This window comes from Lithobates pipiens, unplaced genomic scaffold, assembly GCF_037356315.1.
Source record: "Lithobates pipiens isolate NorthernLeopardFrog02 unplaced genomic scaffold, aLitPip1_a1.2 Scaffold_18, whole genome shotgun sequence".
Lineage (NCBI taxonomy): Eukaryota > Metazoa > Chordata > Amphibia > Anura > Ranidae > Lithobates > Lithobates pipiens.
In genome coordinates this window covers 550347061-550373314 of record NW_027507758.1, presented here as the reverse complement: position 1 = coordinate 550373314, position 26254 = coordinate 550347061, and the positions used below count along the sequence as shown (strand labels likewise).

Here is a 26254-nt window from a genome sequence, read left to right as displayed (position 1 = left end):
TCCATCCACTGATCCCCAGCTGAGCGGAGCTGAGCTGCCAGATGATATGTCTATATCTGCTTTGCTTATGAAGAGTGGGCGTGGACACAGCCCCCTTTGCTCTATGGACAGTCGACTGTCCATTCACACCCGACTGCCCTCCGATCTAATCTGCCCAGACGGAGGGGAACGGATTTCCTTCTGTTGTGTGTTTTTTTTAAATTTATTTATTTATTTTTTTGGTTATCAGATTGGTCCTGTACATAGCCAAGTCTGTTTACATTCAACTGCCCATAGAGGAAAATGGAGGGTCCAATCAGGTCCAGATGAAAAACAAACATCTGTACAGACCTCTGTAAAAGGATTGATGAGCTCTAGCTAATGTACGGAGGTATTTCCTAAATGTTGAATTTTTAATGAAAACATTTGAAGTACAGTATTTATCGGCGTATAACATGCACATAAAGTTTCAGGAAAAAAAATTAAATAAAAAAAAAAAAAGGAACTTTGAAGCAGAATAAGGGTCAGTGCCCATCTGCAGCCTCACCATTGCAATCAATGTAGCCTTCTCAATGCCCATCTGCAGCCTCACCATTGCCATCAGTGCAGCAGCCTCACCATTGCCATCAGTGCAGCAGCCTCACCATTGCCATTAGTGCAGCCCGATCAATGCCCATCTGCAGCCTAGAGGGGACAGGGAAGAGGGCGGGACGAGCGCCGACAGATTACATACAGAATTTCCTATGATAGACAGAACAGTGGTCCAATGGTGGCCCAGGAGAGAGGACTTCCTATTACAGAGGCCGCCAAGTAAACAGGAGATTCTCATTGTATGTAATCTGACGGTGCTCATCCCGCCACCCTCCCTGTCCGCTAAATTAGAAGTATCAGCGTATAACACGCTATTTGCCTCCGATTCTCAGGGTGAAAATGCGTATTATATGCCAATAAATACAGTAGTTGTTTACTGTCTTCTTCTTTATAAACATTTAAAGAAGTTGTTTGGTAGTTTTTTTTTTTTTGTTTTTTTTTTATATGTACATCTCACAGCAAGTGGCCAAGTGTCCTCCCATGTGTATGAGTATTTTCTGTTCTTTTGTATGAGTGCTTTTACTTAATCTAGATGAGTATTTCGGAGTTAAAATGTTCCCGTTCACGTCATGATTGTTGGGATCAATCATTTCCTAGCAGGGAATCAGTAAATCGGGGCAGACAAGTTCCAGGTCTCCTTTGGCGTCTGCCATGCAGTGTGGTGTGACCTCTCCCAGCCCCCTCCATAGACATAGTGAATGTGTAGAGAGGACACCGGCAGCCCTCTTATTGTCTTCCTCTAGGGAGAGAATCCGTCATTAGGAAGCAGCCTTTCTGTGCTCAGCAGGGCCCATGCTCTGGAATACAGGCAGCTGCATTATTAACAAGCCTATGTTTGTGTTTGCAGATGGCTCGGAGTTAACAAGACATGCTGCAGAACACCATGCCTCACTTTCCCACGGCCCTGAATGGTGAGTACAACTTTCCGCACTCTCACTTGCATACAACAGAGTCCGATGTGAGCTGTGATGGGATCAGTTCTGTATATGTGACCAGTCGGTGCTACAGATGCTGGGAGATCCTGCAAAGCCAGCTATAGGGGTTAGAGCAGAAGTTTATTGCTAATGAAAATTAAACGTTAATTGTTTCCAGTTATTGTGGAAGTGCATAAATTGTTTAGTAATTAAATGTGCATTGCATTTCCAAAAATAGAAATTTGACACATCGCCAGCCTGATAAGGGTCTCTTATTTTTATATAGACACTCGCCTTCTGCACATGGCTTGCCCGTAGGATAGAGCTGTATGGTTGCCGTTATTTCTAATTTCTGAATACCTATGAATGTGAGCTTGCCAAAATGAAATCCAGGGTATTTGCTGGTTCAAGCTCCGCCCTCTATCTTAACCACGCCCCAAAAATGAAAGTGACACTGAAATCCTCACAAATTGCAGAGAAAATACAGATTTTTTAAATGGTATAATAATTGGCTAGCAGATGTACCAGTACATGTGGTTGGTTCAGACACTCCACACAAATTGTATTCTGTATGTGTATTTGCCACCATACTTTGCAGCCAATTTTAGCAGGGCTTTTGCAGTGCACCTAGGTGGGACTACAGCCTCCTGCCAGTGACTGCATTCTTTGTAGTTTTCAATCTGTCCAATTTAAATGCCACTGTTGTTTTTGTGTCTTGTTGTAGGTGTGTGAAATTGTGAATACCTTTAGTTTTGTATGATTAGGGGTGTGCATTATTATATAGCAAAGCCTGATGTGGTTATAACCAGGGATCCCTGGCTTTGCAGGATCACAAACTCAGGGTTAGGTGTGATTGTTGCGTATGATTGAGCAACACATTTCTCACTCCGTGCGATTGTATATTGCCTAGAAGTGCACATGTACTGTGTGTGTATGTACAGTATCTCACAAAAGTGAATACACTCCTCACATTTTTGTAAATATTTTATTCGTGTGACAACACTGAAGAAATGACACTTCGCTACAATGTAAAGTAGTGAGTGTACAGCTTGTATAACAGTGTACATTTGCTGCCACTTCAAAATAACTCAACACACAGCTATTAATGTCTAAACCGCTGGCAACAAAAGTGAGTAAACCTCTAAGTGAAAATGTCCAAATTGGGCCCAATTAGCCATTTTCCCCCTTGGTGTCATGTGACTCGTTAGTGTTACAAGGCCTCAGGTGTGAATGAGGAGCAGGTGTGTTAAATTTGATATCGCTTTCACTCTCTCATACTGGTCACTGGAAGTTCAACATGGCACCTCATGGTAAAGAACTCTGAGGATCTGAAAAAAAAAATGTTGCTCTACGTAAAAATGGCCTAGGCCAGTGATGGTGAACCTTGGCACCCCAGATGTTTTGGAACTACATTTCCCATGATGCTCAAGCACTCAGAAGTGTAGATGAGCATCATGGGAAATTTAGTTTCAAAACATCTGGGGTGCCAAGGTTCACCATCACTGTCCTAGGCTATAAGAAGGTTGCCGAGACCCTGAAACTGAGCTGCAGCACAGTGGCCAAGACCATACAGCAGTTTTAACAGGACATGTTCCACTGAGAACAGGCCTTGCCATGGTCGACCAAAGAAGTTGAGAAAAGAAAAACCCACAAATAACTTCAGATACAATACAGGACTCTCTGAAAACATGTGGTGTGGCTGTTTCAAGATGCACAATAAGGAGGCACTTGAAGAAAGATGGGCAGCATGGTCTAGTTGGCAGAAGAAAGCCATTACTACGCAAATGCCACAAAGTATCCCACTTACAATACGCCAAACAGCACAGAGACAAGCCTCAAACCTTCTAGCACAAAGTCATTTGGAGTGATGAGACAAAAATGTCAGAGGTGTACTCACTGTTGTGAGATTATGTGTGTATACAGTTGTGCTCATAAGTTTACATACCCTGGCAGAATTTATGGTTTCTTGGCAATTTTTCAGAGAATATGAATCCTAACACAAAAACATTTCTTTCACTCATGGTTAGTGTTCGGCTGAAGCCATTTATTATAGATCAACTGTATTTACTCTTTTTAAATCCATAATGACAGCATAAACTACCCAAATTACCATGATCAAAAGTTTACATACCCCCGGTCATTTTGGCTTGATAACATGCACACAAGTTGACACAAAGGGGTTTGAATGGCTATTAAAGGTCACCATCCTCATCTGTGATCTGTGTGCTTGTAATTAGTGTGTGTATAAAAGGTCAATGAGTTTCTGGACTCCTGACAGACAATTACATCTTTCATCCAGTGCTGCACTGACGTTTCTGAATTCGGAGTCATGGGGAAAGCAAAAGAATTGTCAAAGGATCTGTGGGAAAAGGTAGTTGGACTGTATAAACTGGGAAAGGGATATAAAAAGATATCCAACGAATTGAGATTGCCAATCATCAGTGTTTAAACTCTAATCAAGAAGTGAAAAATGAGGGGTTCTGTTGATCAGGTAGAACTAAATTGTCAGCCACAACTTCCAGGAAAATTGTTCGGGATGCAAAGAAAAACCCAAAAATAACGTCAGATAAAATACAGGACTCTCTGAAAACATGTGATGTGGTTGTTTCAAGATGCATAATAAGGAGGCACTTGAAAAAAGATGGGCTGCATGGTCGAGTCGCCAGAAGAAAGTCATTACTTTGCAAATGCCATTACTACAGCAAAGTATCCCGCTTAAAATACACCAAACATCAGAGACAAGCCTCAAACCTGGCACAAAGTCATTTGAAGTGATGAGACCAAAATTTAGCTTTTTGGCCCTGACCATAAATGCTACATTTGGAGAGGAGTCAATGAGGCCTATGATGAATGGTACACCATTCCTACTGTGAAACACTGAGGTGGATCACTGATGTTTTGGGGATGTGTGAGCTACAAACGCACAGGAAATTTGGTCAAAATTGATGGCAAGATGAATGCAGTATGTTATCGAGAAATACTGGAGGAAAATTTGCATTCTTCAGCCAGGAAGCTGCGCATGGGACGTACTTGGACATTCCAACATGAAATGATCCAAAATAAAAGGCCAAGTCGACCTGTCATTGGCTACAGCAGAATAAAGTGAAGGTTCTGGAGTGGCCAATCTCAGTCTCCTAAACTCAATATCATTGAGCCACTCTGGGGAGATCAAACGTGCAGTTCATGCCAGACAGCCCAGGACTTTACAGGAACTGGAGGCTTTTTGCCAAGAGGAATGGGCAGCTTTACCATCTGAGAAGATAAAGAGCCTCATTAACAAATACCACAAAAGACTTCAAGCTGTCATTGATGGTAAAGGGTATTAAGAACTGGGGTATGTAAACTTTTGATCAGGGTCATTTTGGGTAGTTTCTGTTTTGATTATGATTTAGAAAGAGTAAACACAGTTGATTGATAATGGCCTCAGCCAAACACTAACCATGAGTGACAGAAAAGTGTTTGTGTTATCGTTCACATTCTCTGAAAAATTACCAAGAAATCTTAAATTCTGCCAGGGTATGTAAACTTATGAGCTCAACTGTGTGTGTGTGTGTGTGTGTGTGTGTGTGTGTGTGTGTGTGTGTGTGTGTATATATATATATATATATATATATATATATATATATATATATATATATATATATAATATATAATATAATATAGTTCATACAACATACAATGTTCATATACTAACTAAATATATTGAGAGAAATGGTCTACAATAAATGTGCAGAGAAAAGTTCACGGTGAATAAAAACTATAGTTCCCCTTTAAAGGAAAACCAAATACAGTGAACATATATTAATATAAAAGCGATTAGTCTGTGATGAAATAAGTAAAATCTTGCATTAGAATTGTTGCTCCGTGTCAAAGGAAAAACTGTACCCCCAATAATGTGTGTGGTGACCAAACAGACACTCCTAGATGAGAGCTCTTTGGGTGAATTGGTGAAGTGACTGGTGATGATACTTCTCTAAGGAGAAAAGTTGATTGCTAAGGTGTCTGCTGGCTCCTTATACTATGTCATTGACATAAATGTTAGGGCATCATGAGTATTTGTTAGTAAGTCAATCTGTGTAGCTAAAGATTTCTTTGGACTAAGGATCCCACCTCCACATTTGATCCTCCAGCCATGTATATTCCCACATTCTTAAATATTTTCCTCAAGAAGTACTTTAAAAAAATCATTGGTGCTGGACAGATTATCACCATACATACAGTATATCACATACAGTCAGCACATAATAAGAATAATTATAGCATAATCCTCCTGATACTGTTCCCTCTCCAGTTATCCTCCAGTTACTGTTCTAGGTGTTTACATTTTTCTTGCTTGCATATTCAGCTTCAGTTCTTTTAGTTCTTTTACTTCCTTTTGGTTGTGTTGGTTGATTCAAAGTGACACTATCACAAATTGAGAATACAACTTTTTGTACTGATGTTTTATCATACTTTCATATTAGTTTAAAATGTATGTCTAGAGATGGAAATTCCTCAACAGATGGCATAATGGGCAGAAACTGGCCTTCATGGTCAAATCCATAGAGTTCTTCTTTCCTCTTTGTCTAAAGATCCTCTTGTCTCCTTGTTGGAGGTAGGTCATTTTTGTAAGCACCGTTGTTACCCAACCTTTTTGTTGATACATAAGGTTTGAGAGGCTGTGCGTGTCACTATTGGCCAATACAGACTACACACAGTATATGCTCATCTGGAATAATTTTAATCTTCCAGAAGTTAATAAACTTAGATTTTGAGCCGTGGAAACAATCTGGTGTTGTATATCTTCATCAGTTGTATAATACCACTTGTCGAATACTTTCAACTTCACCATGCATTACAGTCTTAAGCCTTGTACACAAGATCGTATTTTCCACAGACAAAGCGCCAGACTTTTGTCCTAAGGGCGTGTGCCAGGAACTTGACTTGCATTCAAACGGTACACAATTATCGGCCAACAAACACTAACGTTGAGACGTACTACATGGAATTTCAGCTCTTGAGCCCCACCCTTTGGGCACCTTCTGCTAATGTCGTGCTTGGTGAGCGTTGATTCCGAGAATGCGTGTTTGTACTTTAGACTTTTGTGTGACGGGCTTGTATACACAAAATAGGAAAATCTGACAAGAGACCGTTGTCCTCTGAAAATTTACTAGGCTGCCATCCAATGTTTGTTGGTGGAAAGTTGGAAAATTAGGTCAAGGTTGATGACACCAAGAAAACTATTTTTGAGAGGTATAATAGACTCTATGGAGTAAAAAAAGCCCTGCCAGGGGAAAAGTGAAAAACTTTAGGAAGGCGCTCCAACACTGCTATCCACTGATCCTAGTCTAAATCGCCTATATCTTGACTCCATGTCGGTCTACATTTACCGTAATCAACATTTTAGAGCTTCATATGAATCACCAATTAGACTCTTTTTAGGAATCAGATGGTGTCACCACCATAGAAAATGTTTCCAAAGTTAAAATCTATGGGATCAAAATGAGTCTTAAGCCTCGTACACACAATCGGATCTTCGTCCAGGATTTGTGTGATGACAGACTGTTTGCCTAAAATCCGACCATTAACACGCTCTGTCAGACAATTGTTGCCCAACTTTCCACCAACAAATGTTGGATGGCAGCCTAGTACATTTTCAGGGGACAACGGTCTGTTGTCAGATTTTCCTATTGTGTGTATACAAGCCCGTCACACAAAAGTCTAAAGTACAAACACGCATTCTCGGAATCAACGCTCACCAAGCACAACATTCGCAGAAGGTGCCCAAAGGGTGGTTGTTCTTAATTATTTTATTTCATTTTAAATAAATTTTTCTTATTCTTTATATGAAAATCAGAATTGTGTGAGGTATAAATTGAGATCCGCTTAATAGTAGCCAACATCCCAACATGAAATACTATAGAAGTTTTCCCCTTAAAGAAGGCGGGACTTTTTAGGCATAGACTGTGACACCAATTAATTTGGTAAAAATATATAAAAAAATAATTTTATTTCAACATAGAAAGAAAAAACAAAGAATAATATATTAACATACATTTCCGAACAGGAGAAAGGGACACATTACTTCCTCCATATGCATATATTTATAGAACCAGAAAACATTTGCTTCCTACATCTTATTCCAAAGGAACAGACTTCTATGGCATTGTAGAATGCTTTGAATACACCTATATACAATGTCATAGAAGTCTGTTCCTTTGGAATAAGATGTAGGAAGCAAATGTTTTCTGGTTCTATAAATATATGCATATGGAGGAAGTAATGTGTCCCTTTCTCCTGTTCGGAAATGTATGTTAATATATTATTCTTTGTTTTTTCTTTCTATGTTGAAATAAAATTATTTTTTTATATATTTTTACCAAATTAATTGGTGTCACAGTCTATGCCTAAAAAGTCCCGCCTTCTTTAAGGGGAAAACTTCTATAGTTATTGTTTATATGGAATTTTGCAAGGGTTGACTGCGTGTTTGCCTAGGGAATGATGAATGAGGCTTTCTCCTTGCTCTAAGACCTGTCCCCTGAAGACAGTTCTATTTTGGTACCTAACTGGTCACATCTCCCTGACTTCATCCTGTACAATGCAGGATAGGCAGTCCTGTGTTCTACGTGAGGTCACCAAGGGACCACCAACACCTCAGGAAGCTAGAGAATGAAGGAGAGTGCCGACTGCTGGGGGAATGTGGAAAAAGGTAAGTATAGCACATTATTCATCTCCCCTTTGACAAACCCAAAAAGGTTACCCATGCTGTGTGGAGGGGGACCCACAAAGTTTTTTTTTTTTTTTAGCTTTAAAGTGAATGTAAAGGCTAAATTCTATGCATGAAGGTAAACAAAAACCTTCTGTGTGCGAATTCCCCCCCCCCCCCCACAGTCCTCCTTGTACTCGCCTGGGCTCCTTCTCGATCCAGCAATGCACACGGGTGCCTCTGCTGTCCCAGACTCCCTCTCCTTATTGGCTGAGACAGCAGTGGGAACCATTCAATCACAGCCAGTAAGCCAATGAGGAGAGAGCAGGAAGGAATAGAATGTGACACCGCAGACAGCGTGGAGGAGACTGGGGGACCAGCAAGGAGGCCTCCAATTGAGACCATTGAATGACCGAATCCCTCGGATCGTTTGCTGTGTGTTCCTGCCATACTAAGTACCTGAGAGCTGTCATAATCATCTTTTTGGAACAAGGCCCTGGCGGGTTTAATAGCCACAAGCTCATATTAGCTTGCCTCCAGTAAGCATGCAATGTATGTGGTGGAGGAACACGAGTTTGTGGTTTTGTATGAAGAGCCCATGTGGTTATGCCTATGGACTAGAGCTGCACAATTAATCATCAAGATTCATTATCACAATCTTGACTAAAGTGTTTCACAATTCTTTCTATGCAAAGAATTCTCTCTGCTCTTCTGAAGCCACAGCCCTCAAAATAAAGGAAGAGAAAAACTGGGCAGTCTGCCAAGAATCAAAACATTCTTTATCGGTTGAACTTAAGTATAAACATTGTAACAATTTGTCAATGGAATAGACTTTGTGTGTAAGTGCTCATGCACACGGACGTTTTAAAAAACTGGCTGCAAAGCTAGCTCCGACGCCTGGAAAAATCGGCGTTAAAAACTCGATTTTTACCGCGTTTTGCATTGGCGTTTTTGCGCGTTTTTTAGCGTTAGCGTTAAGTAGCGTTTTTAAAGAAACACATCTCTTGGCTATAGCACTCAGAAAACAAAGAAAATATGTTGCGCGTTTATGCGCGTTTTTGCGCGTTTTCCCGCGATTCGCGTTTTTACAGCTCTAGCTCCACGCCAGGGAACGCACTGGTCCTGGGTTTTTTTTACAGCTTAAAAACGCCTATGCCATTTGCAGCTCAAAAACGCCTAGGTGGGCATGAAGCCATAGACTAACATGGACAGGCCTTTTTAAGCTGCAAAAAACGCTCAAAAAAGCGGCTGTAAAAACGTCCGTGTGCATGAGGCCTAAAAGTAAAAAAAAGTTTAGCCACTTAAACACTAAACCTTTTTCTGACATTTGTTGTTTTTTTTTTGCTAGAAAATTACCTAGAACCCCCAAACATCATATATATATATATATATATATATATATATATATATATATATATATATATATATTTAGTAGCCACCCTAGAGAATAAAATGGTGGTTGTTGCAATATTTTATGTCACACTGTAGTTGCACAGCAATCTTTCAAAACTAACCAGTAAAGTTAGCCCATTTTTTTTGTATAAAATGAAAGATTTTATGTCGTGAGAATCGTGATCTTTTTATTCTAAGCCAAAAAATTGTGATTCTCATTTTGGCCAGAATCGTGAAGCTCTACTATGGACTAATCCTAAAACTTTTTTTGTGTTGGGAGCAATTTCAGTATACTTGTGCACTAGTTGCATTTTTTGTGTGATATTTGTAGCACGGCTCCATTTGCTAATTCTATTTGCTTATATGTGTATACCATATTGAGCTGCTGCTCTGTTTTTTGTTTTATTTGTCCTTTATGTTCACTTAGCGCAGTATTTTTCTACTTTTTAGGAGAGAGCAGGGCCAGGCTGAGCCTCAGCTCTATGTGTTTTATGGACACAGAGAGCAGGGCCGGGAGCAATCGTGCACCTGTGCCCCCTCCTAGCAAGTGGCTTGCTGTTGGGGGGGAGGGCACTGGTGAAGGGGGGGAAGCGAGGAGCGCCAACGGCGGACCAGAGAAGAGGAGGATCGTGGCTACTCTGTACAAAACCACTACACAGAGTAGGCAAGTATAACCTATTCGTTTTTTTTTAAAGCCGAACCTTCAATATCACTTTACTTTTTATATTTTTTTCTTTTTCTTTTCTTTTTTGTGACGAAGGAGTAATATAAAATAGAATAAGCTGCAAAGGCTCAGAAAAAAGGAGTAATTCAGTTATTACATTTGCAAATTTTCAGCAATCCTCCTTTGATTTACATCTCTTAAGCAGCAAGCAGACTGAATTCACTGAAGTGTTGCGTGAAATTATGAGACGCACAGACAACCACAAGCTAATTATTTCCCAACACCCCCCACTCTATTAGGATTCTGTACGTATGTTGTGTAATCAGAGATTTTCTGGCAATGTGGGAGTGTGGAATTTGGCATAGAAAATAACCTTTCATGCTGCGTTTATAATGTGCGCAATTATCCCCTTAGCCTCCGCTGGCAGCTTGTGCTATAGGGCCGGTTTCTAACTGTGCAAATTTACATTTTCGTTTTTATCTCTCATGGAAAAATATAAATTCCATCAGAAATACCTATTTAGGGCCCATTGACACTGGAGCAGGGGGCCATACACTAAAGAAAACAAGCATCTTTCCCTGCCCAGGCGTGTCAGCTGCCTGTATAGATCAATGACAGGCTGGTGTGCTGATGTTATGATGGTAAACGGAGCATGAAAGTATGGCTAAAGGCAAAACTTTTATTTTATTTTAGTTTTGGATAGAGTGGAGAGGGCACAAAATGAAAGAAAAAAAGTTTTGCCTATTTCTACTTTTAAGGCTTGGGTCACATGTGCAGCGTGGGGGGGAGGGGCAGTAAAATCAGGCAGTTCAACTGTCATTTTACCGCCTCCTGACTGCATGCCTGAACACGGACATGCAGACATTCACAGCGATACATGTGCCATGGCAAAAGATGGAAACGGCACATCTCTTTCACTGGGTTGTTTTTCTTTTTGTTGCCATACTCTATTAATGCTGGCCATATACTATACGAAAAATCGGCCAAACCCATTTTTGAAAAACGAAAATTCGGCCGCGAGCGCAAACGATAGTGTCATCTTGTAATGACCGATAAATCGTTCACTGGACATAAATGAATGCATTTTTTTTTTGTTTTTTACATATACCTAGTGCAGACAGTTCGGACGGAAAACACATTAACCTTTTAAATTTATTGTTCGGCAGAAAATTTCTAAACTTGTCTTTTCGTTTTTTTGGCTCAAAGTCCCATCGATTATCGATTTTGTGCCTATTAACTGGCAGAAAAACGAATGAACTGTCTAAATGACTGAATTTTGGACGATTTTTTATATAGCATATGGCTGGCCATACATGGTCGAAAAATTGTGCGTTTTTGTGATCCGATCCGATGCTGCCCCCATTGATTTAGAAATTCGGCCAACTAAGCCTTTAATTTTTATGTCATGTTGCTACAGAATTTTCTTTTCTTGCACATGCGTATTTCTTTTTTGATTACATTTCTCGCACAATTCTCCCGTCATTGATTTAGAAATCGTTCCTTTAAAAAAAAAAAAATTCCAACATGTCCGATTTACTCAAATTTGATTGCCGCACGAAAATCGGCCATTGCTGAAGCCCACTATTGGTGTGAAATACGAATGAAAATTCTTAGATAAGCTTTTCGAAAGAAACTTCTTTGGTAATTCAACGATGCATGTATGGCATGCCTAATGAAGGTTTATGGGGCTCTACCACAATTGTCCACGTAAAAATGTATGCAGTTGCAGTGCGGTACTGTGACATTTATAGGGTTAAATTAGGCAGTGGGAATGCAAGATGTCGTCTGTGAAAAGCAATCCACTGCTGTTCGCTCTTTAGAGGGCACCACTTGTGCGAACAAGCCCTTACCTTCGATACAGGGATAGATGAGTGACCCTGGATGCAAACCTGTCTGCGTCCAGGATGGTACATCAGTCCAGTAAACTCTCAGAGGTGTGGTAACCGGAGACGCATTGTGAAACAATGCAGTATGTCTACATTCTTATGCAGCACAACCCACCTCAACACAATGTTATGATGGGAACAACGCACATGGACACAGCTATGCGCCTCAAAACACAGATAAGTAGGAAGAGGTGGGGGGGGGGGGGGGCAGAGATCCTCATCTCAAGGAGGAAAGACCCCTCATGATATCAGGTTAATAGGGAAAGACAAATGGTGGTCGGGCTTGATTTTTATTTATTTTTTTGTCCCGTTACGGTCAACTTGTGTTTTGTGGGTGGTATAGAGTTCACCTTTCATCCCATGTTTCATGTTGCATCCATATTTAGGGTATAACATGTAACATGGGCACAATCTCTAAGCCCTCCACCCTCAAGTTGCCACCATTTACCCGAACCAGGGGGTGCTTCTCCCTGCAATCTTCTGTGTTTGGATTTAGACTCACTATGCATGGCTCAGTCGTGCCATTCATTTACAGGACTGCAAGTCCTAATTGGGACCTCCAGAAGAGGACCCGGATCTTGATGGACTACATAGACATAGAGGCATCACTGCACTTGTAGTCCATTGATTACTTCTTTCAGCCCTATAACAATAGATCTTTAACCTGTGTACAAGCCTGGAATGCACTGATCAGTTGCATGCTCTAAAGTCTTCAATGCAAAAAAGTTTATAAATGCAAATATTTTTTGTTTTGTTATTTCTATAAGAATATTTCTACTCCAATGTTTTAATGTGGTATTAAAGGTTCAGCTTTAAAAAAAAAAATAGAAATTTTTTTACTGCTCTGTGCAGTGGTTTTTGCACAGAGCAGCCCTGATCCTCCTCTTCTTGGGTCCCTTGCTGGGGCTCTTGTCTCCTCCCCCTTGTCCAGTGCCCCCAATAGCAAGCCATTTGCCATGGGGGCACTGGCGTGTGCTATATGCATCCATGAGACAAACAGAACTGCGACTCAGCCCCCCCCCCCCCCCCCCCCCATCGCTCTCTGCTCATTGGCTCAGTGGCTTTTGCTGCTGTCTGACAGTGAGGAGAGGGAGTCCCGGGGCAACCAAGGCTCTCGTGCACATCACTGAATCAAGAGGGGAGAGTATTAGGTTGGACTGTTGGGGTGGGGGAAGCAGCCCACAGAAAGTTTTTTACCCTTAGCCTTGACAACCACTTTAACACGTGTGAGGTCCCTCGCCAACATCTTCTCCCTGGCTTTTCCTGGGTACCGGTCTTGGTCAATCTAGATTAGCTGTCTTGGAATAATGATACTCCTCATTGATTTCGCACACTGGCACCATGCTAGAAATGTAAACGGGGATGCGCAGAAGATTAACAGCCAGAAAAGTTTCATTTAATTCCAGAAGCATGTCTTTTTTTGCAGTAACTTTAGTTTTGCTTTATTGTGGGTGCATTTCTTTTTGGAAGAGACGGGTTATGCCTAAGCAACTGGTGATCCCTGAGCACCAATTTACCAGCATGAAAATAAAACATCAAGTAGTGCAGTGGAGAGGTGCAGTACAGCTGCGTGGATTTGGATTGGTGGAGATCCCCTGGGTCAAGGCGTTGCTTCCTGTACACATTTCAGGACATGATTTTTAATTTTGACAGGAGTATCTTTCAGATTACATCCTGAATGCCTATAGTAGCCTTGGGCGATCTGTGACTCTCCAACCACTGTAGAACTACATGTCCCAGCATGCCTTAGCAGCTTGTGGTTGTTTTGTCTGTAGGGTGTGACGAGAGATCCCCAGCTGCAGGAAGTTACAGAACCACATCAAAAATGTGACTTGGCTGCAGACAGCTTCTGAAAATGTGTGTCACTTCCGCCCCATTGTGAGGGCTGCTAATGATTGTAGTGCCATGGAGCAGGTGACAGGCGATGGTAGGAAGCCAGGGCATAATTCACATGTGATTTAAGGCACAGGAACCCTGGTGGGAACTAATAGTGACTTTTGTGATCTTTGTTTACAGGGGGGCCAAATATGTGGGCAATCACTACGGAGGAGCGGGCCAAACACGACAAGCAGTTTGCCAGCCTGAAGCCAATAGGCGGACTGATTACCGGTGAGTCTTTGAAATCTTTACAATAAAGCACGAGTATTCCATTTGTAAGGATAACATGTATTTCTGTTCATTTGTTGTGTTGTTTTATTTATATATAAAGTGCTGCTATGCTGTACAAGAAGGTTCATACAAGTGTAATACAAATATGCAGTATATGAAATGTTTCCAAAGACAACTACATACAGCTCTATAGGATAATATTTACAGTAAGGATGACAATTGGAATCCTTTACATAGCACCATCACACATGGCAATTAAAGCAGTATTAAACCCAAAAGCAAACATTTATTTTATTACAGCTTGCCAATTTTTGGATGTGATGTCTGCATTCGTGTTTGTTATTATTATTTTTTTGTCTTTCTATTTTCATCTGGTGTCTCTCATGATGGTTTTTCAAAAGAACAAGCTCTCCAGCAGATGTAGCAAATACAGAGATGAGACAAACTATTTAATACAGGACAGGGGTGCTTACAATGGTCAGCTTTTATGTATGTACAGTGCCTTGAAAAAGTATTCATACCCCTTGAAATTTTCCACATTTTGTTATGTTACAGCCAAAAATGTAAATGTATTTTATTGAGTTTTTATGTGAAAGTCCAACTCAAAGTGGCACATAATTGTGAAGTGGAAGGAAAATGTAAAAATGTTTTTTGAAAATTCTTTAAAAATATCTGAAAAGTGTGGCATGCATTTGTATTCGACCCCTTTTTACTGTGATAGCCCTAACAAAAATCTAGTGGAACCAATTGCCTTCAGAAGCCACCTAATTAGTAAATAGAGTCCACCTGTGTGTAAATTAATCTCAGTATAAATACAGCTGTTCTGTGAAGCCCTCAGAGGTTTACTAGAGAACCTTGGTGAACAAACAGCAGCATTAAGGCCAAGGAACACACCAGACAGGTCAGGGATAAAGTTGTGGAGAAGTTTAAAGCAGGGTTAGGTTATAAAAAAAAAAATATCCCAAGCTTTGAACATCTCACAGAACACTGTTCAATCCTTTATCAGAAAATGGAAAGAGTATGGCACAACTGCAAACCTACCAAGACATGGCCGTCCACCTAAACTGACAGGCTGGGCATGGAGAGCATTAATCAGAGAAGGGGGGGGTGGGGGGGCTGAATACAAATGCACGCCACAATTCACTTTATTTATTTGTAAAACATTTTGAAAACCATTTATTATTTTTTTTCCACTTCACAATTATGTACCACTTTGTGTTGGTTTATCACATAAAATCCCAATAAATACATTTACATTTTTGGTTGTAACATGACAAAATGTGGAAAATTTCAAGGGTTTATACTTTTTCAAGGCACTGTAAAACCTTTATCCCAAAGCGGAAAAAAATGTTTTTGCTGCAACTGCTTATTTAAGTGTTAGCTGGAGCGTGTCTTAAATTTGGATCCAAATCTGCTAGTACATCTAATGCCGCGTACACACGATTGGATTTTTCGACAACAAACGTTGGATGTGAGCTTGTTGGCTGAAAGACCGACAGTGTGTATGCTCCATTGAACATTTGTTGTCGGACTTACTGCCAACAAATGTTGGCTAGCAGGTTCTCAAATGTTCCTCCAACAAATGTTTGTTGTCGGACTTTCCAATTGTGTGTACGCAAGTCCGTCGGGCAAAAGTACACGTATGCTTGGAATCCAGCACGAGCCGGAAGCTCTCGGTCTTGTAAAACTAGCGTTCCTAATGGAGATATCGGGTACATTGTTCGTAATTGTTGGCCAACATTTGTGTGACTGTGTGTATGCAAGCCAACATCCTTCGAACAAAAATCCACGGTTTTGTTGTCGGAAAGTCCGATTGTGTGTACGGGGCATTACACTTCATCCCTCCAGACTGGCAGTGCTGCTGTCCAAAGGTGCCCCTGTGCTCCTTCCTCCAAAGTGGGGGTGTGTTACTGGCCAGATAATCGTGTGGGGGGGGGGGGGGGGGGTGCAGCCACCACATCCAATGATTGGTAAGCTGCAATATATTACATTTTTGGTTTTGGTTCAATACAGCTTTTAACTACAGAGAACATTTACAAGGATTGACCCTTCCTACCACAGAACCAAACACGCATTATAGCCATTCTAAACGGAAACCTGTCAACCTACATGCAGGTTTTGGGTTGTCTGAGAAGTTTCCTGCTTGCTCTTTGCTCTCCTTGCTAGCAATCGAACCCCGATGCTGCAGGATATTGTCAATGGAGGTGCAGACAGCATTTTAAAACGAAAAATTCCAGGCCTTCCACACTCCTAATTGAATTTGACTTTTCAGGTCCTACAGTAGACCGATGCTGTGGAACTCGGTGTAGATATGTGAATGTCTCGAGTTTGCACCTTTTTGGTCTGTTTTAGATATACAGTTTAAAGTGCTTTGTTCCATCAGTTCAATAAATGTAAAAAAATACCCGTTGATCCTGCCAGTCACCTGATAACTTTGTATAATTTATCTTATTCCCAGCTACCTCTAAGGACATCAGAACACTTACCCCGATGTGGAAAAAGGGGGAGGTATTCTGTAGTTCTGTCCTAGGGTGACGATGCTTCTTCTCCATAGGACAGGAAGTCTTATGCCCTGTACACACGGTCAGACTTTCCGACAACGAAATCCATGTATTTTTTTTTTTCCCAACGGATGTTGGCTCAAACTTGTCTTGCATACACACGTCGCACAAAGTTTGTTGGAAATTCCGACCGTCAAGGACGCGGTGATGTAAAACACGTATGATGAGCTGAGAAAAATGAAGTTCAATAGCTAGTGCGGCTCTTCTGCTTGATTCCGAGCATGCGTGGCACTTTTTGCGTCGAAAATTGTGTACATGCGATCTGAATTTGCGCAAACGGATTTTGTTGTTGGAAAATTTGAGAACCAGATCTCAAATTTTTTGGAAATTCCGATGGAAACTGACCGATGGAGCCTACACAGGGTCGGAATTTCCGACAACAAGCTCCGATCGCACATTTTCCGTCGGAAAGTCCGACCGTGTGTATAGGACATTACTGGCTGGCTCACCAGATAAAATAATAATGCAGCCACACTGCCTAAGGAGTTGTGAGCTGCAACATATTGCTTTTTTTTTTTCTCTTGGCTTTTTAAGGTTATGTCCTGAGCGTGTCAATGAAGCTTGAGCCTCATGGTCTTATAGATTAACCACTTGAGATCCGCGCTATAGTCAATTGACGGCTACAGCGTGGATCTCCTTTTCCGGGACTACGTCTATTGACGTCGTCCCGTGTACGAGCGCCCTGCGTGCGCCCTGAGGGGCGCGCTCTGTGATCGGCGAGTCCATGAGACTCGCCTGATCACCGATCCGTGCAAGGGGTCGATCCCGACCCCTTATCACGTGATCAGCTGTCAGCCAATGACAGCAGATCAGGTGACATAACGGAGCCGGTAATCGGCTAGTATTCCTCCTCGCGCTGACAGCGCGAGGAGAAAAAAAAAAAGCCGATCACCGGCGGCCGTGATCGGGACAATAGTCCCGATCACGGCCAGCAATGCAAGCGCCCACCTGCCCCCTGCAGTGCCACCCTAATAAAAAGTAAGTGCCCCCCATCAGTGCCACCCAGCAGTGCCCACAGTGCCACCCACAGTGCCCACAATCTGCCTCAAAGGTGCTGCACCCCAGTGCCGCCCAGCAGTGCCGCCCATCAGTGCCGCCCATCAGTGCCCAGCAGTGCCACCTATCAGTGCCCATCAGTCCCATCTATCAGTGGTACCTATCAGTGCCCATCCGTGCCACCCATCCGTGCCATCTTATCTGTGCCCATCTTTGCCCATCAGTGCCGCCTTATCTGTGCCCATTGGTGCCACCTTATCTGTGCCTATTAGTGCTGCCTTAACTATGCCTATTAGTGCTGCCTTAACTATGCCTATCAGTGCCCACCAGTGCAGCCTATCAGTGCCCACCAATGCAGCCCATCAGTGCCCACCAATGCAGCCTATCAGTGCCGCCTAATCAGCGCACTTCAATGAAGGAGAAAAATGACCCATTTGCAAAATTTTATAACAAACTATTAAAACATGATTTTTTTTTTTTTGTTTTTTTTGTTTGTTTAGCAAAAAATAAAACTCCCAGCTGTAATTAAATACCACCAAAAGAAAGCTCTATTTGTGGGAAAAAAATGATAAAAATTTCATTTGGGTACAGTGTTGTATGCCCGCGCAATTGTCATTCAAAGTGCATCAGCGCTGAAAGCTGAAAATTGGTCTGGGACTGAGGGGGGTTTAAGTGCCCAGTAAGCAAGTGGTTAAAGGCTAAGCAAAGGTTTCAAATATAAAGCCTTTGTATGGGATCTGCACTACTATATTCATTTAGCAATGAACTCAGATTTTGTGTCATCCCAGTCTGGACTAGTTTCTGTTCAAATGCAGAGCTTTTGAAACTCCTTTTACCTCTTTCTTTGCAAAGGAGGAACAGCTGATAAGCAGCCCAGAAGCTGCCATGAGTAATTTATGTCTGTGTCCACCCACAACTTCCAGCAGACGCAGACAATGCCTTGCCTAGCTCCACTTTACTAAATGATGTTCAAATAGCCGCCATTGCTTTTGTCCACCTAAAACTTTTTAATGGAAACAATTTCTTTTTCCGATGTGCCATTACCTAGCTGGTCAAAGTTTAATCAAACTTACAAAAGTATGCCCATTGGTGAGCATGACAAATCGGGGTGGTATTTATTTACCCATTGAGAACCAGCTTACATACACTTCCTTCACTACCAGGCTGTTTTACTTTTCAGTGCTGGCTGTGATAGTTTGACAGTTATTCCATCAAGCAACACTGCACCCAATTAAATTTTTTATATCATTAGCTTTGTTTTGGTTGAATTTTTTATTTTTTTATTGGCGTATTAATTGAAAAAAACAAAACAAACGGGTAGAGTTATATATATATATATATATATATATATATATATATATATTTTTTTTTTACTATATAAAACAAAACCAATGGGGTTGCTTCCATTTTCCTTTCATTTTTTTTAACCATGATCCTATCCACATTGGTGGTCACTGGAACCCACTTAAAAACTTGGTGGTCAGTGGCGATGTAAAGAGTAACTCTTGGGTTAATTATGTATATTGCAGGGGCTTTGACCAGTGCAGATTCCTACCTTTTTGTTCTGAAGAAATAGCTGTCTGTGTCCATATGCATAGTGAATCTAATGGGAGTTTATTTTATAAATATTAATTAGCTGCTGCACCTGCAGGGCTATAATGAGGAAAGTGGTGGGGTGTGCATTCATTTAGATGTGATTTCCCTTTGGGATTTTTCACCAAAAATTCTATTTTTGTTGTAGAGGATGCCCAAAATCTGGCTTGTATTTTAGTGCAGACTTCTGGGAAAATCGGTAATAAGTCAATCGCACAACCAGGAAATGATATTTGGGGGGGGGGGGGGGGGGGGGGGGTTCTGTACACCATCTGTATACAGAACACTCCAGGTAGCCATATTGCATTTTACAGAAAATTACAGCGCTGCAAATTGAAAAGAAAAGGTCATTTTGAATAACATTCAATTACTTTGACTTGTGTCACAATTGTATATGTTATAATATTATTTATTATTATTATTATTATTTTTTTTTTTTTTTTTGCTCCACAAAAGTGGAGTTACCCTTTTAGGATATTCCCTCATCTTCACCTTAAATTTTCTGCACTCTTCCTTCTTGCTATGTTAAAAAAAAACATTCAGGCTATTTACAATGGAGGAAGGGGATCTTTCTCTATTGGGTATGGGCTGAGTGTTTGTGAATACTATAATGTTTATACTTGTGATGGCTGAAATTGGTTCACAGCAGGTACAGAGCTGCCCTGATTCGCTCTGTAGATGGTGCTTGCGATCTGAGCTGTCCAATGACACTCGGATTTCCACAGTACCTGTGATAGGATAGAATCACGGGCACTCTGCACATCTGAAAGTGTTTTCCGCAGTACCATTTCACATATAAATCCTTCATTACATTGCTTTTTAAACGTGTGGCAGTAGCGAAGGGGTTAGGAGGAGAGACACAAGTGAGGGACAGGCAGACAAAGAATATTCTTTCTGTGAAGCCGTGAGACGATCTCTGTAGAATGCACAGAAAGAGCTGCTCCTTGTGGTGTAAATTTTAGGGGCTTTGACAGCTCTCTCTCTCCCTTTTTTGTATGCTGACAGCGGCTTCTCATACATAGGACAGGACAGGACCAGCAGTCAGACTGGCAGGCAAGCCCTGCAGAGGAGCAGGGGCAAAAAATAAAACTTGGCTCAATGCCCTTTCATGGTAAAAAAAAAATTGTCAAGCAGAATCAGCTTTTCATATGTAGGATTGTATGGTAACTATTCTCATCATGTAACATGTTCCCAGTTTCATGTTGTCTTATGCAGCATTTTCCCAGTCAACAATGTAGCACGTCAACTCTCTGACCCTCATTCCCTCTATAAGGTCTGCAAGTAGTTGTAAACTCTTCCATATACTCAGCGAAGTGACTGGCCTCAGGTGATGCACAGAGATCATACAAGTTCTCCTACATAAGTTGTACCTGTTTATCTGCAGTCTTTTCTTCTCTACATCCATTCAAAGTCCTGAATTTAAACAGCTTGTCTGAGCTTTCAGAAAGCTGGAGTAGGATGCTGAAGGTATAATCTTCGGAGCTCAGTGAGAGCTGATTGGAGGCATTGCCCCCCCCCCCCCCCTTCTCCAGCCTCAGCCTAACAGAGCTGAGGCTGTCCATCACATGTTGCATGCTGGAGCTCCCTCCCATCACATGTATTTTTCTCTTGTTGTCAGGAAAACTTATCAGAAGTTACTTATGCTGTTTTCATAAGGTGGAAGCAGCAAGTTGACACTTAGTGCTCTTACTACATACTATAGAGCAGCCTTTTTCAAACTTTTCAACACAGAGGAACCCTTGAAATAGTTCTCCGGTCTCGGGGAACCCCTAATAAAAATTAGAAATCTACAACTCATGATACATTAGTGTGATGGTCAGTGAGAGGAATGGTCCTTACACTTGTGGTCATTGGGAAGAATTACCTCCTTACAGATAGCTAAAAAGATTAATGGTGTGAGTTGGAACTTATGAGAGGCAGAAATTGCCCAATGTTGAAGGACCCCCTAGCAACCTCTGGAGGAACCCTAGGCTTCCACGGAACCCTGGTTGAGAATCACTGCTATAAAGGGATATGCATTGTTCAGATTTCATGTCTAAGTTTACAACTACTTTAACCATTTAAGCCCTTTTGTAATGTCAGGGACCGCATTTGAGGCCCCCATTAGCTCATAGTTTGAAAACCACAGGGTTAGACCCAGCTTCAGGTATTTTAGTTTAAGAAATTTCCTCTCACCATCCTTCTTATTGGCAGTAGTTATTGAGGCAAGAAGTGACCTTTTTCATTTAAATAGAGATGTGTTAGAACCTCTTGCAGAAATATTTCTGTCTGTGTACCCATTGGCAAAATACCCCTGATCTCCTGACCACTGTCACCTGTCCAGAAAGTGAGGGGAAGTCTTCCTAGTGAGGATCCAAGCAGTGATTAAAACTGCCACTTATTTTTTGTTTTTTTGCTAGAGTTATACTTTAATAAAGTGTTCCTTTTTAGCTGGGATGTACTTTTAAGTCGAGTCTCCTCCATAGTGATTTATGTAAATTTTCCACATTTTAAAGCAGATTACAGTGCCATGGGTGGAAATACAAGTAAGTGCCAATATTACGACAGCACGGCATAACTTCTCAGCGTATACTGGCACCCCGCAGCCAGCAAGCAGACTGTCGTTTCATTAAATATTAAACGGGCTGCAGCATTGGGCTGCAAGCCTGTGTGGTGGAGTTTTACAAATGAGTGACTTCACAGGACAGCTATGTCATCCCTCATAATGCTGACTCAGGGGGAAAATGACGATGTCAGCACAATCGCAAATCAGCCCACCGCCTGGGCCAGTGTCCTTGTGGCACATTAAGGGAAACTGTGATGGTGATTTATTTTTATTTTTTCCTAAAATGTTTTTTTTTTTTTTTTTTTGCTCTTATTATTTTAGTAAATTCTTTACTTAACAAAGAAGCATAGAAAACAGGATTCCTCCAGTGTGTGTAGAGCAAAATACAGAGCTAGCTTGCAGTTTGTTGGTTCCAGATTTAACCCTTTCATGACAGAGGTTAATGAAACCAAGATAGCCAAACCAAATTCCATTAGACTCGCTGTCATGCAAGCTGGCCTTCCTGATGGCTATCAACCAGACTAGAAGGTTGTCGAAGTTGGCGGCCCTTTCATGCAGGGAACCGTACTTGATCCTTCACCATCGAGTCGTATTATGACCTGTTCCATCCTTTTTGCCAACGATGGTGTCGGCCTTTCTTTTAAATCAGGACGTTATTTTGCCTTCTTTTTTCTCTCAGCCTCGTTTGGCAGAAGAGAGACGATTGCATTCTTTGGACGTTGTCCGGGCAGTCAAGGTTTATCTGTCTGGATCTGCGGAGATCCGAGGATCAGACTCCTTTTTTATTTTACCAAAAGGACGCAAGAAGGGGCAGGCAGCTTCCAATCTTCCATTGCCAATTGGGTCCGTCAATTGGTCATTCAGGCCTACAGTCTGAAACATAAAGATGCTCCCTTTAGGGTGAGAGCTCATTCTACCAGGGGTGTAGGAACCTCCTGAGCTTTTTGCCATCGCGTATCTGTGGCTCAGATTTGTAAGGCTGCTACCTGGTCTTCAGTGCATACGGTCACAAAATGTTATTAAGTGGATGTTCAAACAGCTGAGGATTCGGCTTTTGACCGCAGTGTACTGCGGGCTGCCGTATAAGTTCTGATGGCTATTGTTTGGCAGGGCGTCTCCCTCACCGCAAGGCTATTGCTCTGGGACGTCCCACCAGGTAATGACTATTACATCATGGGACACAGAGATCCCTCCCCTCTTTTTTGAGGATTTAGTGCTTGCTACAAAACTGAAGTACTTCCTGTATGGGAGGGGTTATATAGGGGATCACTTCCTGTCTGAAGACCTTTGTCTACCAGTGTCTATTCACCTGATGATGGAATATAACCCAGCAGGTAATGAATATTAGCCTGATTCTGTGTCCCATGATGTACTCAAAGAAAAGGATTTTACAGGTAAGTATGACATAACAATCCTATTTTTTTTTTCTCTCTCCTTTCGCATATAACTCTCTAATCTCGCTCTTGGGATCTTCATTTTAAATCGGTGCGTATAGTCACCCTTTCTCAGGTTTCATTATTTCAGTGCAGTAGGCGTTTAAATGCCTTACTAATCCGAGTTTGTTTAGTAAAGGATAATCTCCTAATTAAAGTGTAGCTGTAGACAAATGTACTTTTTTAGGGCTCCTTCTGGTATGTGACGGCTAGAGCTGCACAATTCTGGCTAAAATGAGAATCACGATTTTTTTGCTTAGAATAAAGATCACGATTCTCGTGGGGTAACATCATCTTTTACATTATACAAAAAAATTGGGTTAAGACCACCGAGCAAATACAGTATGACATAAAATATTGCAGCAACCGCCATTTTGTTCTCTAGGGTCTCTGATTTTGTTTTTTGACAGCTGATTGAGTAGAAAACGACTCACTTGTTACATGAATGAATTGTGGAATAGCTGGATTAAGATCGTGAGGGGGTTGAATCGAGATCGCAATTTTTTTTTTTTTTTTAACAATTGTGCAGCCCTACCGGCAGCCCTTGCTGCCCCTCTGTGGGGGATGGATTTTCAGTGAGTGTTTGACTAGCGGTGAGAAGGTTGTATGTCACCTCACCACAGATTTTATTACTGAAAATGCTGACCCACTGCGCTTCAACCATGTGTAGTGTGGTCTTATTTACCAAAACGGTCCACATACAGTGGCGGTACTGCTCGCCAAATGCAACGGGGGGAGGGGGGTTATTCTTTAAGGTGGGCAGTCGGCTTATCACCCCCTGGCTGCCTGTCTAAAGGAGCTCTTAGTTTTGAATTGAGTTACCAATGGTTACAGCCCCCTTTTTTCATTTGGGAAGCTTCCATTTTAATTCCCATCCTGAAAGCACAACAGAAAGTGAAAGGAAATCTTTCCAAAAGTGAAAACTATTTAATATTTCCCATCACTTTTGCTCTGATGATGATGGTCACAGTAAAAAAACAGGATGATTTGCCACAATGGGTACACATTCCAACAAAAAACATCTGTACAATGAGTTTTTAACCAAGTTTTTGTTTCTAGGTATACTTTAACCCATACCCGCCGAGCGTACGCAGATGTGCGTACTCTGATTTCCGGGGTTATACTTGGATGATGCCCACAGCTGCAGGCATCATCCCAGTACTGCTGTTTAGAGCGGGCAATCGGCTTTTCGAGGCTAAAAGCCGCTCGGTTGTTATCTCAGAGGATAACTGCCACTCTTCCTGGGCCTCCCGATGATCCGGCTCTTCCAGCGGCTAGTTACTGACTGGAACGAAGCTGGAAAAGTGTTTGGGGGTTCTAAGTAATTTTCTAGCAAAAAATGGGGATTTTTACTTGTAAACACCAAATGTCAGAAATAGGCTTAGTCATGAAAGGGTTAACGTCAAAGAAACACTTCTTAGGCTAACACTAAATGTAGTTTGTCCAAGATAACATCTCTTGGACATTCCTAAGTTATTGGGTCTCCTTATCTGGAGTTGTCATGGATGTGTCCTCCCAAGATATTGCCCATGTATTAAACTAATTCACAGCCTTTTTCTGCAGAAAGCATTTAAGCAAAGTCCACACTAAAGATTACACAGAGAGATACTCACTGAGCAATGTATAAGGAACACTATAAAATGCAGGGTAGGGCCTCCCTTTGCATTCAAAAAAACAACCTCAACTCTTTGTGGCATGGATTCCAGAATCCACAAACTTTTCTTTGAGATTTTGGTCCATGTTGATAGGATTGCATGAGACAATTTCTATAGATCTGACGGTTATTGTTATGTTGTGGATCTCCCTTTAGACCACAACCCAAAGTTCTTCTTTTGGATTTAGATCCAGTGATTGATCTATAATCATTGTGCTTCAGCAAAAAAACATTCATCATACCAGGCTACATTTTCTAGAATTTAACGGTCCAGTTTTGAGGATGCTGGCCCAACGCAGTCTCGTCTTTTTCTCCTCTTGGCTGACAGGAGTTGAACCGAACGTGGTCTGCTACTATTGCAGCCCATCCACCTCAATGTGTTGTGATTTGTTAAATGTTTGTCTTCTCACCACAGTTGTATAAAGTGGGAAATCTGAGTTACTGTAACCTTTCATTGGCTTGAATCCGTCTGACCATTCTTTCTCTCATTATCAAGGTATTATCTGTAGAACCTCTGATTATTGGAGATTTTTCGTACCATTTTTTTCGAGAGAACTCTAGAGAGGTTTGTGAATGAAAATCCCACGAGATGAGCTGGAACATATTAACTGACGTTCCTGACCTATATCTGCTTGGTTTTATGCAATCAGTGTGTAATAAATTGTGTGTGTTCATTATAAGGGAACAGGCTCAGCTAGTAATGGTGGCAGTAAACAATGCACAAGACTTGGAAACCAAGAATGGTCCAAGCAGGTTTATCCTGCACTTTCATTAACCAAGGCAGCCAAAACATATGATACCCCCGTAGCATTTGGGGGGCAGTACCACCACTGAATGACACTGTAACCACCTTCTAACACCATTGTAGTGTTCTTCAACTTCTGACATTCTGGACAGCCCACTCTGCTCCCACGCTCCCTCTTCTCGGCCTACCTGTAAAGCCTCCAGTGATCTGTTAGTACCAGGATGGAGTGAGGACTGACTTTCCTCTGCCTGTGCGGAGCATCAGAACTCGCTGCAGTCACTGATAATGTGCAAGCACTTTCTTGCACAGTTTAGATGTTAAAGCTTCACAGACAGCAAGTAGTTTGCTAAGCCTAGGTCCACACTAATGTGGTTCAGAAAATCCCACGTTTCCCACACCGCATTCAAATCGCACTTGTCCTTGCAACCTGCAGCAGGTGTCGGTGCAATCTTAATCCTCAAACACAGTGCGTTTTCAAAATTACCATGCAATTCAGTTGCATTGCAC

At 41.6% G+C, this 26254-nt stretch overlaps 1 protein-coding gene across 5 annotated transcripts in view; it reads left to right on the top strand.

Moving 5' to 3' along the window:
* ITSN2 (intersectin 2) overlaps window positions 1–26254 on the top strand; it is a 250355-nt gene that overhangs the window by 47973 nt on the left and 176128 nt on the right. For 4 of the 5 annotated variants that reach the window (XM_077488889.1, XM_077488887.1, XM_077488886.1 and 1 more), the window contains exons 2-3: window positions 1418–1481; window positions 14128–14220. In XM_077488889.1, coding sequence (XP_077345015.1) covers window positions 1439–1481; window positions 14128–14220 — 136 coding nt within the window. In that variant the 5' untranslated portion in view covers window positions 1418–1438. Of the gene's footprint in view, window positions 1–1417; window positions 1482–13987; window positions 14039–14127; window positions 14221–26254 lie in introns of those variants that run through there. The other variant, XM_077488888.1, reaches the window with a different exon arrangement.